We start from the raw sequence: 14,604 nt of genomic DNA, 5'->3' as shown, positions 1-14,604 counted from the left end.
AAGCCCACGGGCTCTTCATTTCAGTCAGCTGGTGGGGAATGCTGCCTGGCCTGGGATCACCCTTCAGGGCACTGGGCTCCCCTCTGGCCCAAGGCAGGTCCAGAAATTCTGTTCAGGAGCTGAGGCCTGAACCTGAGGACCCCAAAAGCCTGCTTATTCCTCTACCCCACTGTGGCTGAGTGGTAACTAAGGTGCAAAACAACAACATCCCTTTACTTTTCCATCTTCTTAAACAGAAGAAGACTTTCACCATAGCCACCTATAGCTGGGAATGTGCTGGGTCACACCTGTAGACAGCACATTGCAGAGCCCAAGGCCCATGGTGTACTACCCAGGCATTGCTGCTGGTTACTCGGGGCCCATGGGCTCTTTAGTCAGCAGCTGATGAATCTTGTAGGGACTGGGTCCTTCCTTTAAGGCAGCAGGTTCCGTTTTGTCCAGATGGTGTCTAGAAATGTGTATAGGAGCTAGGGCCTGGAATGGGGGCCTCACGACTCTGCCTGGTGCCCTATCCTGCTGTGGCTGAGCAGGTATCCAAGATGCAAGACAAAGTCCTCTTTACTCTTCAGTTTCCATCCCTTAAGCAGAAGGAAGAAGACATTTTTGCCCCTGAGCTGTACTACCTAGGTTTGGGGGAGGGGTGGTGCAATCACTCCTTTAGCCACCCTGGGTGTCTCCCTAGGTCACATGCCACCCGAAGTCCTCTGACTCTGAGTCCAGCCCAGCACTAGGAGTTGTTTAGGAGTTGAAGTCCTTGTGTACCTAGGCTTTCTTCCAAGTTTACCTAGGTCCTCAGAGCACTTCAGCCCATGGTCACGAGGCTTGTTGAGAAACTCAAGTTCCAACCGATGGGATAAGTGATTACCCTCTGGCTAGGTCTGGTACGGATTCTCCCTCCCTGCACAGCTACTGGCTGACCCCAGCATGGATTTATTCTCTGCTGTCACAGGGCAGCACTAAGTTCAATATAAATTCCCCTAGTCACTGTGATGTTCTTCCCCCATATGCACAGACTCTGGCACTGCAAGGCCTCTGGCAGGGGATGGGAGAGGGGTGGCATCAGCGATTCAAGACTAGACTGTCTCTCCTGTCTTCCTCAATGCTTCTTTCAAGGATTTGCAGAGAACAAATGACACACAGTCATAGCTGCCATCTTTGGAAGCTGAAATAACTCAGACTAAAGCTGTTTAAATGCTGTTTTCTAAAATAGTGCTGCAGCCCCACCTGTAGCTTGAGAACTTTCCCAAGTAAGTCATGAAGTGTTATCAGGGCTGGTCACGGTGGCTCATCTGTGATCCTAGGACTTTGGGAGGCTGAGGTGGAAGGATTGCTTGAACCTAGTTGTTCAAGACCAGCCTGGGCAACATAGGGAGACCCCAACTGTACAAAAAATAAAAAAAAATTAGCCGGGCATGGTGTCGCACCTATAGTCCCAGCTGAGGAGGCTGAGGCAGGAGGATCACTAGAGCCTGGGAGGTTGAGACTGCAGTGAGCTATGATCATGCCACTGCACTGCAGCCTGGGTGAGCCTGTCTCTTAAATAAAAAGAGAAAGAAGTGTTATCAGTTATGATGTTTATAATTTTTAGTAAAATTTATAAACGGAATGAGAAATGGAATGTGTTGTATTCACATTCCATACTGAATATGACTTGTTTGCGGTACCGTTTGCTAAGGATTAATTTTAAATTTCTCAAATATTCTAGAATGAATCTTCCATATGAATATTTGCTTCATTATTTTAAAGAAATGGTATTTAAGGGCTAGGTGTGATGGCTCGCACCTGAAATCTCAGCACTTTGGGAGGCCGAGGCGGGCAGATCACCTGAGGTTAGGAGTTCCAGACCAGCCTGACCAACATGGTGAAACCTTGTCTCTACTAAAAATACAAAAAATTAGCCGGGCATGGTGGCATGTGCTTCTAATCCCCGCTGCTTGGGAGGCTACGCAGAATTGCCTGAACCCAGGAAGCGGAGGTTGCTGTGAGCTGACATCGTACCACTGCACTTTAGCCTGGGCAACAAAGTGACAGTCTATCTCAAAAAAAAAAAAAAAAAAAAAGTGGTTTTTAAGGAAAGCACTTTCTATAGTAGCTTATTTTCATCTCATTTTATTATATGTTAACATAGATGATACGTTGATTTTTTTTCAGCTTCCTTGGAAATCATTGACTAGCATCATTGAATATTATTACATGTGGAAAACTACTGACAGATATGTGCAACAGGTAATTTTTTTCATATTGCTACCAATATGGTTGCATTAAAGTGAACTTTGTTTATATTTTAATATTTTTTAGAGATGTACTAATTTTAAATTTGTTTACCTTACTTTTTCCAGACTACTTTAAACTACATGATTTCATATCTTTAGGATATTATTTAAGATTTTAATCTTAATATTTCCTTGGCTTCTCATGAATTATGATAAATATTTTGGAGAGATACCACTAGAAAGGCATTATTTTCCTTGCATTTGACTGATACTTCATCTCTTTGTAGTTCATGGCAGTGATAAAAGATGTGATGCTAACAGAAACCTCTTGAACAAGTTATTTTTATGAAGAATTGAGAATTTAGACCAATGTCATCAGCCATATAATTTGATATGTTTTTAAAGATCTTCTGAAACCTCTTTACATGACATTTGTGTGGCTATACCCCTGAAATCCTTGACCTTAAATGTAGTAGTCTTACTAGTATGGTGTTTTGGTACTGTACATAAGCTTTTTCTTAAATTTAATTTTGAGTCCTTCTCAAATATCCTAAATTCAGGTAACTCTCAATTACTTATTTTTTGAATAATAATTACCTCTGGGGAAAGGTACATTTTTCCGAAATGACATCAGTCAATACTTGTGTTATATTTGTATAGGCACATATTAGAACTGATAAAGAGGCAAATATATTTAACACAGACATTATTTTTCCTATATATGTAGGTTATACAGTGGCAAGTATTAGATGCTATAAAAAACATTTTATGAATCACTTTTTAAAATATCATAGTGAGCTGGGTGTGGTGGTGTGCACCTATATTCCCAGCATTTTGGGAGGCCAAGGCAGGAGGATTGCTCAGCCCAGGAGTTCATGTCCAGCCTGGGCAACATAACAAGACCCTGTCTCTAAAAATAAATAAAAATTGAAAACAAAAATACCATGGTGAATTACTGAGGTCACAAATAGTGAATAGATACTCATGGCTTGTTGAAAAATTTCCAGTATCAATATAATTCAAAAAGTGCTTATTATAAACAACTTAGGTATAGATCAAAACCATGTAGTCTGGAAACCTATATTATTAAAAAAGAGTTTCTAAAGATGGAGATGGTGGTATCAAGGATGGTTGAAAAATAGATAATATTCTTTCCAAAAATTCAACTCTGTTCTAAAAGTTTCAAGTTATCCCCCTAAGTATTTCTGTTTTCTCCTCATTGGGAAAATAGAAGATAGCCTTATATTCTGGTTTGTCTTATTTTTGGACATCAACCATATGTTACTTTACTTCTCTATTTGCCTGCATTATCATGTTGGTCAGTGTCTGGATTTGATTATATAATCTCCTTCCCATTCCTTTCCCTACATATGGCTCCTAATTGGTTCCAGTAGAATATTATGTGAGTTCAGCTGAGGTTTAAAGTTTAATGCATATCTCCCAACATTTGGGAATAAATGCTTATTTACTTCTACTTAGAATAGCCACAGTCACTCCTCTTGCCTGGATTTTGGAAACAAATAATCTCTGAATATTTTTCTAAAAGCAGAGAGAGAGAGAGAGTGAGAGTGTGTGTGTGTGTTTTCTTCTAGAAAGGCAAATAAGTAATAAAGTAGAAACTAAATTTGAAAAGTAAAAATGGTTACTTTTTAAAGGTCCTGTTTATTCACTCATAGAGAAATGGAAAATGGAGTTGCTCATTGCTTTATTTTTTTTAAACCTATGCCTAAAATGGTATTAATACTTAAAGTTGTGTACCACAGAATCTAGTGACTTTTCTTAGACATTATTCCAGTTTAAGAATATGCATATGAAAGAAAAGCTTATCTTAAAATTGTAATTTTTGAATTACACTTTAATACGTATTTTCTTGTGAATTTTTAAGACAGTGAACAGTAGTAATAATTAGGCATTGCATGTAAAATGTTTTATTCATCTTTTGAATTAGAAACGTCTAAAAGCAGCAGAAGCTGAGAGTAAACTGAAACAAGTATATATCCCAACTTAGTAAGTAATTGAAATCTTTTAAAATATTTGTTATGGTCTTAATTTTATCATTGCAGAATATGTCATTTTGTTCAGTTTCAGCAAAATTTGAACTTTTGTGTATCTTTCTTCTTCTACAAAGCATGAGACTTACTATTATACCACTACAATAAAAAGGAGCCAGTGAGAGAAACCTCAAATAGACTAACCTAAAGACTAGAGGAAGAAATGTACTATGTACTACACTTTTATCAAATCAAAGCTGCAGGGAAAGTGTCAGAAAACCTATGAAATGCTGTATTATTTGAAGCAAATGTGTTTCAGAAAGCTAGCGGCTTTTCAAACTATAGATTTTGTTTGGGTAATGCGTACTGCTCTTTGGAGGTTTGTTGTTTATTTGGTTGAGGATTTTACATTGTTTTCTTGGTTCTAATGGCAGTTAGAACCATATTTGGTAAATGTGTGATAAATAATGGAGAGGTTTTGATTATTTTGTTTGTCTAGTATTCTATCATTATTATCCTTTGAATTCAGAAATCATTGTCATCTCAAAATGAATGCCAATTTTTTTTTTTCCATTTGCTTTGTTTTAAATGAGGCTGTGTATGGTAGCTCATGCCTATAATCCCAGCACTTTGGGGGACCTTGTTTCTGCAAAAAATTTGAAAGAAATGTGTTACTGTATCCTTTTGTTGAGATTTTCAGAGTTTGCTTATTCATTTGTTCAGGAAGAATTGGTTTATTAAGCACCACGTGTATGTTGTTCTATCCTAGATTCTTTTAGGATTAAAATGAAATTTATTGCACAGTTCTATGTGCTGCTCCAAGCCTTTTCTCCCTCTTCAACCTATTTACAGTTGTTTAATAACTAGCCTTTTGTTTCTGGAATTTTGATATTTTGTATAATACATGTTTTTATATACATATAGGAGGCGTCATAGACAATGAGTTGTAATCTTTCATATTGATCTTTTACCATAAGACATATAACTCTGTTTTAATTTTAAGAACATGTAATTTTTACAGTCTGTAATTTTTACTAAGAACTGTAATAGCCCATCTGCAGAGTGGTTTCTAATTCCTTCTAAATTATATGTTTTGTATGATTAATTTATAAAAGAGCCACTTCTCAAATAAAATACTGTTGCAACTCGTGTGTCTTAGATTTTCGAAAGCAAGCATACCAGCTTTCTTATACTTCAAAGTGCTGCCACCATGAAATAATACATTTAACTAGTTTTGACCAAGTAACCCAGATAATTGTTTCCATTTGGCTTTATGTTGACTTTGGAGTCAATGTAATCTAAGTCAGGGATCAACAAACTATAGTCACAAGCCAAATCTGACCTACTGCTTGTTTTGTGAATAAAATTTTGCTTGATTTTTGTTTTTGTTTTGTGAGATGGGGTCTTGCTCTGTCACCATGGTTTAAGTGCAATGGTGCAATCATGGCTCACTGCAGCCTCAACCTCCCGGGCTCAAGTGATCCTCCCACCTCAGCCCCCCAAGTAACTGGGACTATAGGCACGCACCACCACACCCGACTAATTTATTTTTTATAGAGACAGTGTCTCCCTATGTTACCCAGGAGTTCTCATGAACAGTGGAAGTTGATTTTAAACAATGAAGAGTCATGGTCAGGTTAGCACTTTAAGATCACCTGCTGTATGTTGGGAAATGGTTTGAGAAAGAGGACTAAGAGTAGATGCAGGAGGACCAGTTATGAAGTTCTTGGAGAGGAAAGATAACACCAGCTTGACCTAGAGTAGTAGCTCTGGAAATGGTGTGATATTTGGAGGTGACTGACTTTTATGGCGGGCGGGGGTGTCAAGTGTGAATCCTAGGTTTCTGACACAGTGAAGTGGGTTGTCATGCTATTTGTTAAGCTCAGAAACTGTGGCAGAGAATTAGGTTAGGTCATTTTGAGTTTATCAGAAAAGAGTTGTTCAATATGCTGTCACCAAATACTGGATGTATTGGTCTTAAACTCAGTGTGGGAAGGTCTGGACTAGAGATACATATTTGAGCTTCATCAGCATACAGTAATTATATTTGAAGCCATAGATAAGATTTCTGAGGGAGAGCAATAAGAAAAGGGCCTTGACTTAGCCTTGAATAAATCCAGTATTTATAGATCAGATAGAATATGTTAGCTAAAAAAGGATAGCTAGGTGAGTATGGTATCACAGAAGCTAAGAGAGGAGTATGTTTCAGGGAGGGGGAGAGAGATTTAACAGTGTTGGATGCTGGTGGGAAATAGCCAAGGAATTTAATAACATGGAGATCATTGGTGATCTTATTGGCATGGTGAGCACTGCTGCATATGAGCCAAGGAGGTACAAGCAGATGAGAGAGGGAGTGTACAATGTTCTCTAGAGGGCAGGAGGGCTGGAATCTGGAGCACAGATGAGGGGAGTGAGGGAAGGTTTGAGCATTAGATAAAAGGAAAGGCAATTTCATATAATGTGTCTTTTAAAACATTAAAAATGTTTGCTTACAGTCACAGATTGTCACAATGACATCAATCATTTGTCCCCTGGGAATTAATCTATAGGTACCTGGTTTTGTGGAACATATTTTATGTGATTCACATGTCTATATGCAGTCTTGGCACACTTGTTTTCCTTTTGTGATTATTATCATTAAGACGAGTGATGTATTCAATCAAATAACGTTCTAGATTCAGTTGAGCAATGAACTTTGCTCTCATTCTTTTTTAAGGCAGCTCAACTGTACATTTGTATTAGCTCTTTTTCAACACACATATAGCCCTGGGTTAAATATCAGAAATTTTCATATTTCTGGTAAACCTCTGGCCAGTCATTTGACTCCAAGGGGAAATCAGTTCTATCTATATATCGTAGATTTTTTAAAAAAGGAATATTGTATATTATTGAAAATGCTAGTCATTCTTAATCGCCACTTTTCACTTAGTATAGTTTCAGCTGAAAACTGTAAGAAGAGAAACACCTTCTATCTGATTTAAAATATGTTTTAGGGCCAGGTGCAGTGGCTCATGCCTGTAATAACAGCACCTTGGGAGGCTGAGGCAGGAAGACCGCTTGAAGCCACGAGTTTGAGATCAGTCTGCACAAAATAGACCTCGCCTCTACAAAAAAATTTAAAAATTATCCAGACATGGTGGCAAATGCCTGTAGACCCAGTTACTTGGGAGGCTGAGGTAGGAGGATTGCTTGAGCCTGGGGGTTTGATGCTGCAGTGAGTTGTGATCATGCCACCGCACTCTAGTCTGGGCAACAGAGTGAGACCCTGTCTCTAAAAAAATTAAGTAGATAATAAATAATACATTTTTATAATTATCTATTTTATAACCAGGCATGGTGGCGTGTGACTGTAGTCCCAGCTACTTGGGAGGCTGAGGTGGGAGGATGACCTGAGCCTGAGAGGTTGAGGCTGCAATGAGCCATGGTCATGCCACTGCACTCCAGCCTGGGTGACCCTGCCTCAAAAAAAAAAAAAAAAAATTAAAGGCCAGGCATGGTGGCTCACACCTGTTGAGAAGTTGAGGTGGAATGATCCCTTGAGCCAGGAATTCAAGACCAGCCTGGGTAACATAGAGTCCCTGTATCTACCGAAAAAAAAAAAAAAAAAAAGAGCCAGCCATGTTGGCACACACCTGCAGCCCCAGCTACTTGGGAGGCTGAAGTGGGAGTATCACCTGAGCCCAGGAGGTCAAGACTGTAGTGAGTGGTGATCACATCACTACACACCAGCCTGGGTGACAGAGTGAGACCCTCTCTCAAAAAAAAAGAAAAATGTTTTTTAAAAACCAATTTGTTGGCTGGGCACAGTGACTTATGCCTGTAATCCCAGCACTTTGGGAGGCAGAGGTGGGTGGATCACCTGAGGTCAGGAATTTGAGACAAACCTGGCCAACATGGTGAAACCCTATCTCTACTAAAAATACAAAAATTAGCTGGGTATGGTGGCGGGAGCCTGTAATCTCAGCTACTTGGGAGGCTGAGGCAGGAGAATCACTTGAACCTGCTGGGGGCGGAGGTTGCAGTGAGCTGAGATCCCACCACTGCACTCCAGCCTGGGCGAAAGAGTGAAACTCCATCTCAAAAAATAAATAGGCTGGGCATGGTGGCTCACGCCTGTAATCCCAGCACTTTGGGAGGCTGAGGCGGGCAGATCACCTGAGGCCAGGAGTTCGAGACCAGCCTGGCCAACATGGTGAAACCCCGTCTCTACTAAAAATGTAAAAATTAGGCAGGCGTGGTGGCAGGCGCCTGTAATCCCAGCTCCTCAGGAGGCTGAGGCAGGAGAATCACTTGAACCTGGGAGGTGGAGGTTGCAGTGAGCCAAGATCGTGCCATTGCACTCTAGCCTGGAGTCTCAAAAAAAATAAAATATATAAATAAAAAATAAAAACCAATTTGTTTTTAACATACATACATTGCTGACACAGGTTAGAAGTGTAAATAATAGTCCTATTTTATAGAATAGAGATCTCAGTGCACACAGTGCAATGATTTCTTCTGGTAGCAGTGGTGGGAGTGTCACCTGATAGTTGTAATAACAATACCAAAAGGAAATCTTAAGTAGGGTCTTTGCTGTCAGGCCAGACCAGCTTTACAAACCAGGCTTTTTCAGCTGTCTTGATAGTTGTGAGGTCTCATTGCATCAGTAGATATGGGAAGACAGCATATAATCTGCATTTAGCCGTTCAGCATTCATTTCCGATAAATAATTTACTGATTTATTTTGCTTATTTTCTTTTTAGCAAATAAACACAAAAAGTATCGAGAATGAAAGCTCCTTGAGGTCAGAGACTTTTATTTATTAGGCACTGAACAAATATATGTTAAATGAATTATGAATTTATTGAGAACATACTATGTGTACCTGTGCAGTGTTCTGGGGCAGAGTTTATAAGCAGCGGGGGAGTTAGCCTACCGTACATGGGGAAAAGTTAGCCTTGTTTGCCCGGGAAATACCAAGATAATCTGGGCTACATGTTTCTAAGGAATTAATGGCTCTGTTGACTTGGTCTTTGTGAAATTTGCATATAGACTTCTGGTAGATGTCTCTTCCCCTCCCTGCTCCTCAAAAGAAAGGTCTCCCTCTGTTGCCCAGCCTGGAGTGGAGTACAGTGGCATGATCATGGCTCACTGCAGCCTCTAACTCCTGGGCTCAAGTGATTGATCCTCCCACCCTAGCCTTCTGAGTAGCTGGGACTACAGGCGCATGCCCCTATGCCTGGGTAATTTTTATTTTTGTTTTTGTAGAGACAGAGTCTCACTGTGTTGCCCAGGCTGGTCTCTGAACTCCTGGCTTCAAGTCATCCTCCTGCCTCTCTTTTCTCCTCTTAAAAAATACTGTCTTAAAAAGGAAAACCTCCAAATACCTTTATTGGTTTTTAAAACTTAAAATGCTATGTAATATTCCTGATAAAATTTCAGATGTAATCGGAGTGGTCATCATGAGTGGCCAGAAGCTCCTGAAGTCCTAAGTGACCTAGAGATGGGCCCTGTTGACCCCACAGCATCTGCTAAGCATGTGACTTCTGTGCAGCTCCCTGGAGAGCTGGAGTACAGTAGCCAGCAGCCCCCACACCAGCAGCAGGAACTGAAGAGTGGCTTTCTCGAAACACAACCATGTTGCCTTTCACTTAATTTGTTTGATCCAAATAATTATTTTCTCGGGAGAATTTATAAACGGTAACTTGTCTCTTTCAAAAGTGTCAGAGGGGCCGGGCGCAGTGGCTCACGCCTGTAATCCCAGCACTTTGGGAGGCTGAGGCAGGCAGACCACGAGGTCAGGAGATCAAGACCATCTTGGCTAACACGGTGAAACCCCGTCTCTACTAAAAACGCAAAAAATTAGCTGGGCGTGGTGGCGGGCGCCTGTAATCCCAGCTACTAGGGAGGCTGAGACAGGAGAATTGCTTGAACCCGGGAGACGGAGGTTGCAGTGAGCTGAGATCATGCCACTGCACTCCAGCCTGGGCAACAGAGCGAGACTCTGTCTCAAAAAAAAAAAAAAAAAAAAAGTGTCAGAGGATGTTCTAAGGAAATTGTATTCGGACCAGAAAAGAGATGGGACATTATTTACTTCATGAATGTCAGGTATAAGCGATTCCTTTTTTCATAGACTTGTTTTATAAAGATGAGTAGTGTGAGTTCATTTAACACCTTGCTTTTACCAGTTTATTTCTTCTTCACCACACATTTTAAAATGTTTGTTTATATTTATTAAATAGTGGAGATAAATCAGTAATGATATAGAGCTTTTTGCCTTATTGTACAAATCATTTTATCACCTTATTTTAATTTCATTGAAAGCAGCAAACCAAATCCCAACCAAATATCCACTAGTAATGGGAAGCCTGGTGCTGTGAATGGAGCTGTGGGGACCACGTTCCAGCCTCAGAATCCTCTTTTAGGGAGAGCCTGTGAGAGCTGCTATGGTAAGTTTTCTCTAGCAGGTCAGTTAAGCATCGGGAACTGTTCTGGCTCATGGGGTGTGAGTGTCTGGGAAGTGCCTGAGGTCAGTACAGTGTACCTTGGAAGGCAGAAGTGTGTCTCCTCTAAATGAGTAGATGCCTCTCCTTACCTTCTGCCTGGAACAGAGGGACTGTTTATTGAATCCTTATTACGTAACACACACTCAAGTTAGGCACTGGATTTCCTTTGATGTACTCTTGTGGTTTGTTGATTATTCCATAGCAGTGTTTGCTGAGTTGTGTTTAGAGTTGTATTAGCTTTGCAGAAACTGTGTTCCCACGATGCATACCAAATTCCCCTTTGGAGTTTCTCAGTATACTTTGACAAACTAAAGCTCCAAGTAATTCTGTAGGAAAGGCCTCTGTGTGGATAAGCTACTGTATATAATCCTCAGACCATGTTCCCTCAGTGCACCAGTTTGGGAAATGCTATTCTATGATACTTGCTTTTGGCTTCAGGATCCCACTGTATTTATCTATGGTGGCAGTATTTTATTTGCCCAGGGTGTTAAATGGGGTTGGTGAAGTGAACCGTTAGGTAGTTGATAGACTTTTTGTGTTTATTTTAAATCTCAAGCAAGGATACAATATCTTAATGGGGCATTGGTGATATTATCATCTATGTTTCCTTCCAGTTAAGGTAGCCTGGGATGGGAGAGGGAAGGAAAAGAATGTTTATTGAAAACCTACTTGGTGCCCCATTTTGGGTTCTTAGTAGCTCTTTGAGAGTACATGTAGCCTACTGCCTCCAGGAAGGATATAGGAATGAGGGACAGCTGTGAGTACGATTGCATTGATTGATCCCAAGGAAGGTGTGAGCCAAGTTGCTGAATTTGTAGAAATGGTACATGGGGATGTGTTTAACCATTTTTTTTTGCAGCATGGGAGCACAAAGGGAAGCAATTTGTGGAAAATTAAGATTCTTTAGGTCAGGCTTTTACATGGATAGCATCATAAATACCTTGAATTGGGAATTTTTGGATTTTGAAGTTCATGTATATTTAAATGAAAATGAAAAGAATCCTGCAGACAAATGGTAGTGGCTTAACCTGTCTTAATTTTAACTTGCAGGCAGGGTGCGGTGGCTCATGCCTGTAATCCCAGCACTTTGGGAGGCCGAGGCGGGTGAATCACCTGAGGTCAGGAGTTCGAGACCAGCCTGGCCAACATGGTGAAACCCCGTCTCTACTAAAAATACCAAAAATTAGCCAGGCATGGTGGCGTGCACCTGTAATCCCAGCTACTCGGGAGGCTGAGGCAGGAGAATAGCTTGAACCCAGGAGGCAGAGGTTGCAATGAGCCGAGATTGCGCCATTGCACTCCAACCTGGGTGACAGAGCAAAACTTTGTCTCCCCCCCCAAAAAAAAAAAAATTTAACTTGCAAACCCCTTTCACACTCACATATATCCCCTTAAATGATTATTCTGTTATTTTTATGTGTGCATGATGAATAAGCTATTTTTATTTTATAATATTTACTTTAGACTCATGTATTACTAATCTCCATGATAATATGTATCTTAATATAAGATTTATCCTTATAGAGAGATAGAACGTGATGTTTTCTATTTATTAAATGATACCTACTTTCCAATTGAATTTGAGTTATTTAAGGAGAAAGGCATTTATTGACAGTTATTAAAATGATGTGCATGATTAGTTTACGTAAAATGTATGTTTTAAGTGAAATTTTATATTTAGAATTCAAAATAGATTCATAGCTTAATGTTTAAGATTTTTAAAATTTATGTCTTAAAAAATGACTTATTAGTTCTAAATTATAGGAGGAAAGGCTTTTAGGCTTTCATTTGTATAAAATATTTATTTGTATAAATGAAAGCCTAAAATCGGCCTAAAATATTTACACAAATAAAAGCCTAAAATAATAATCCTCCAAAAATAATACATGATGGGTATACACTGTTATTCCCGATAAACATGAATATAATGGTCTCTGTATTTTCTCTTTTTCACATTGGTTTGTGAAGTGTTAGTTGATATCTTGATGTACTGTTTGAACATTTGAAGGTAACTTACAGGTCAGAGAAATAATATTTTAAGGCAAACTTACAGAATTACAATTTTTTGTGCACCCAATTAACTTAATGTCTCAACCTCAATGTTTTCTCTTAAACTTCAGATCTATCACATATGTATTTTAAATGTCACATGTCAGTAATTTAAACTACAAAACAAAAACTAACACAAGCTTACAGCGTTCAGCTAGCTGTTAAATCATCTGAGTTTTAGGCCTCAAGCATGCTGTGATGTCAGCTGCCCATGCTTGCTTCATATGGATTTAGAGTCTTGAAAGGGATTCTGTCTATAAATGGAGATTTTAAAATGAGGATTTTACCTATTGATTAAAATAAAGGAGTGCAAAATAGATACCTGTTTGTTTCTTCTCTCCTCCCCTACTCCCTCCCTCTCTCCCTCCCCAGCCCCCTCCTCCTCCCCGCTTCCCTCTGTCACCCAGGCTGGAAATGCAGTAGTGCAATTACAGTGGCCTCAACCTCCCTAGGCTCAGGCAATCCTGCTGCCTCAGCCTCTGTAGTGGCTGCGACTACAGGGGTTCACCACCATACCTGGCTGACAGATACCTGTTTTTATTAGATTCCTGACTTTATCAATGAGACCTCCCTGAGTACCTTAAATAATCCTTGGAGTGGTGTCTGAACCCTGGGTTTGGAAACCTGGATTTAGATTTTTTTTTTTTTGTCTTTTGAGATGGAGCCTCACTCTGTTGCCCAGGCTGGAGTGCAGTGGCGTGATCTCAGCTCACTGTAACCTCTGCCTTCCACGTTCAAGCAATTCTACTGCCTCAGCCTCCCAAGTAGCTAGGACTACAGGTGCGTGCCACCATGCCCGGCTAATTTTTTTTTTTTTATTTTCAGTAGAGACGGGGTTTCACCGTGTTAGCCAGGATGGTCTTGATCTCCTGACCTCATGATCCGCCTGCCTCAGCCTCCCAAAGTGCTGGGATTACAGGCGTCAGCCACCATGTCTAGCCCCAGATTTTTTAAATACTACTAATAATATCTTTTTGAGAACCTGTTTCCAGAAACATACACAATAGAGTATTTTTAATCAACAAAACAAAAACTCCCTTGGCAGCACAATGCATAATACAGGATGCTTCACTGAATAGCTTTAACAGGGCCACAAGCACTTTATATAATAATGGAAATAAGTTGGTTTAATGAATTCTGAGTATTAAAAAAACACACAAATATACTATTATGTTTGACTAGTACGCTGGGAACAATAACATTGTAAACTAAGCATGAGAAGTATTTTTAAAATATTTGATTATTTTGTGTTGATGTTACAAATTAAATAGCATTTTTCGTTTTTTCTTATTTTTCTTCTGCTTTAGCTACACAGTCTCACCAGTGGTATTCTTGGGGCCCACCTAATATGCAGTGTAGATTATGTGCAATTTGTTGGCTTTATTGGAAAAAATATGGAGGCTTGAAAATGCCCACCCAGTCAGAAGAAGAAAAGTTATCTCCTAGCCCAACTACAGAGGTATAGTAGTCTTTTTAGTGTTGAAAAATGGCATGTTTTTAAATGGCTTGATTATTCCTTGGAAACAGAAGTACAGTATAGGATAATTAAAAAATGGAGAAAGCTACCTTTATAGCTAAACATAGCACTACAATATTCAGGGTAGGTGTGGAGAGAAGCAGAGAGAAATTAAATTTTATCAAGTCTTTAGAATAATGGTCTCAGACAAAAAAACAATGAGTGTGGGAGATGTTAGCATAAGTAGAGCGCTTACAAATTAAATGTTTAATTGCTTTTGAAAACAGTTTGTAACCTTTACATTCTGTTGAAGGCATGTCTTACTACATAAAGTCATAAATGCAAATTAAGCATTTTTTCTCCCCGTGGCTATTTTGGAGGGACAAGAAGTATGGACTTAATCTTGAGTT

At 39.6% G+C, this 14,604-nt stretch overlaps 1 protein-coding gene across 9 annotated transcripts in view; it reads left to right on the top strand.

Moving 5' to 3' along the window:
• Positions 1–14,604, top strand: part of MTA3 (metastasis associated 1 family member 3) — a 180,495-nt gene that overhangs the window by 117,908 nt on the left and 47,983 nt on the right. For 7 of the 9 annotated variants that reach the window (XR_010136144.1, XM_024241869.3, XM_054545334.2 and 4 more), the window contains 4 exon segments: positions 2,152–2,226; positions 4,162–4,220; positions 10,508–10,632; positions 14,046–14,197. Coding sequence is in view for 8 of the 9 variants with exons in the window: in XM_024241869.3 (XP_024097637.1) it covers positions 2,152–2,226; positions 4,162–4,220; positions 10,508–10,632; positions 14,046–14,197 (411 nt within the window). In the remaining variant the exon portion in view is untranslated. 9 annotated transcript variants of the gene reach the window in all.

The sequence above is a fragment of the Pongo abelii genome, chromosome 12 (genome assembly GCF_028885655.2).
Source record: "Pongo abelii isolate AG06213 chromosome 12, NHGRI_mPonAbe1-v2.0_pri, whole genome shotgun sequence".
Lineage (NCBI taxonomy): Eukaryota > Metazoa > Chordata > Mammalia > Primates > Hominidae > Pongo > Pongo abelii.
This window is presented reverse-complemented; position numbering and strand designations above follow the sequence as displayed.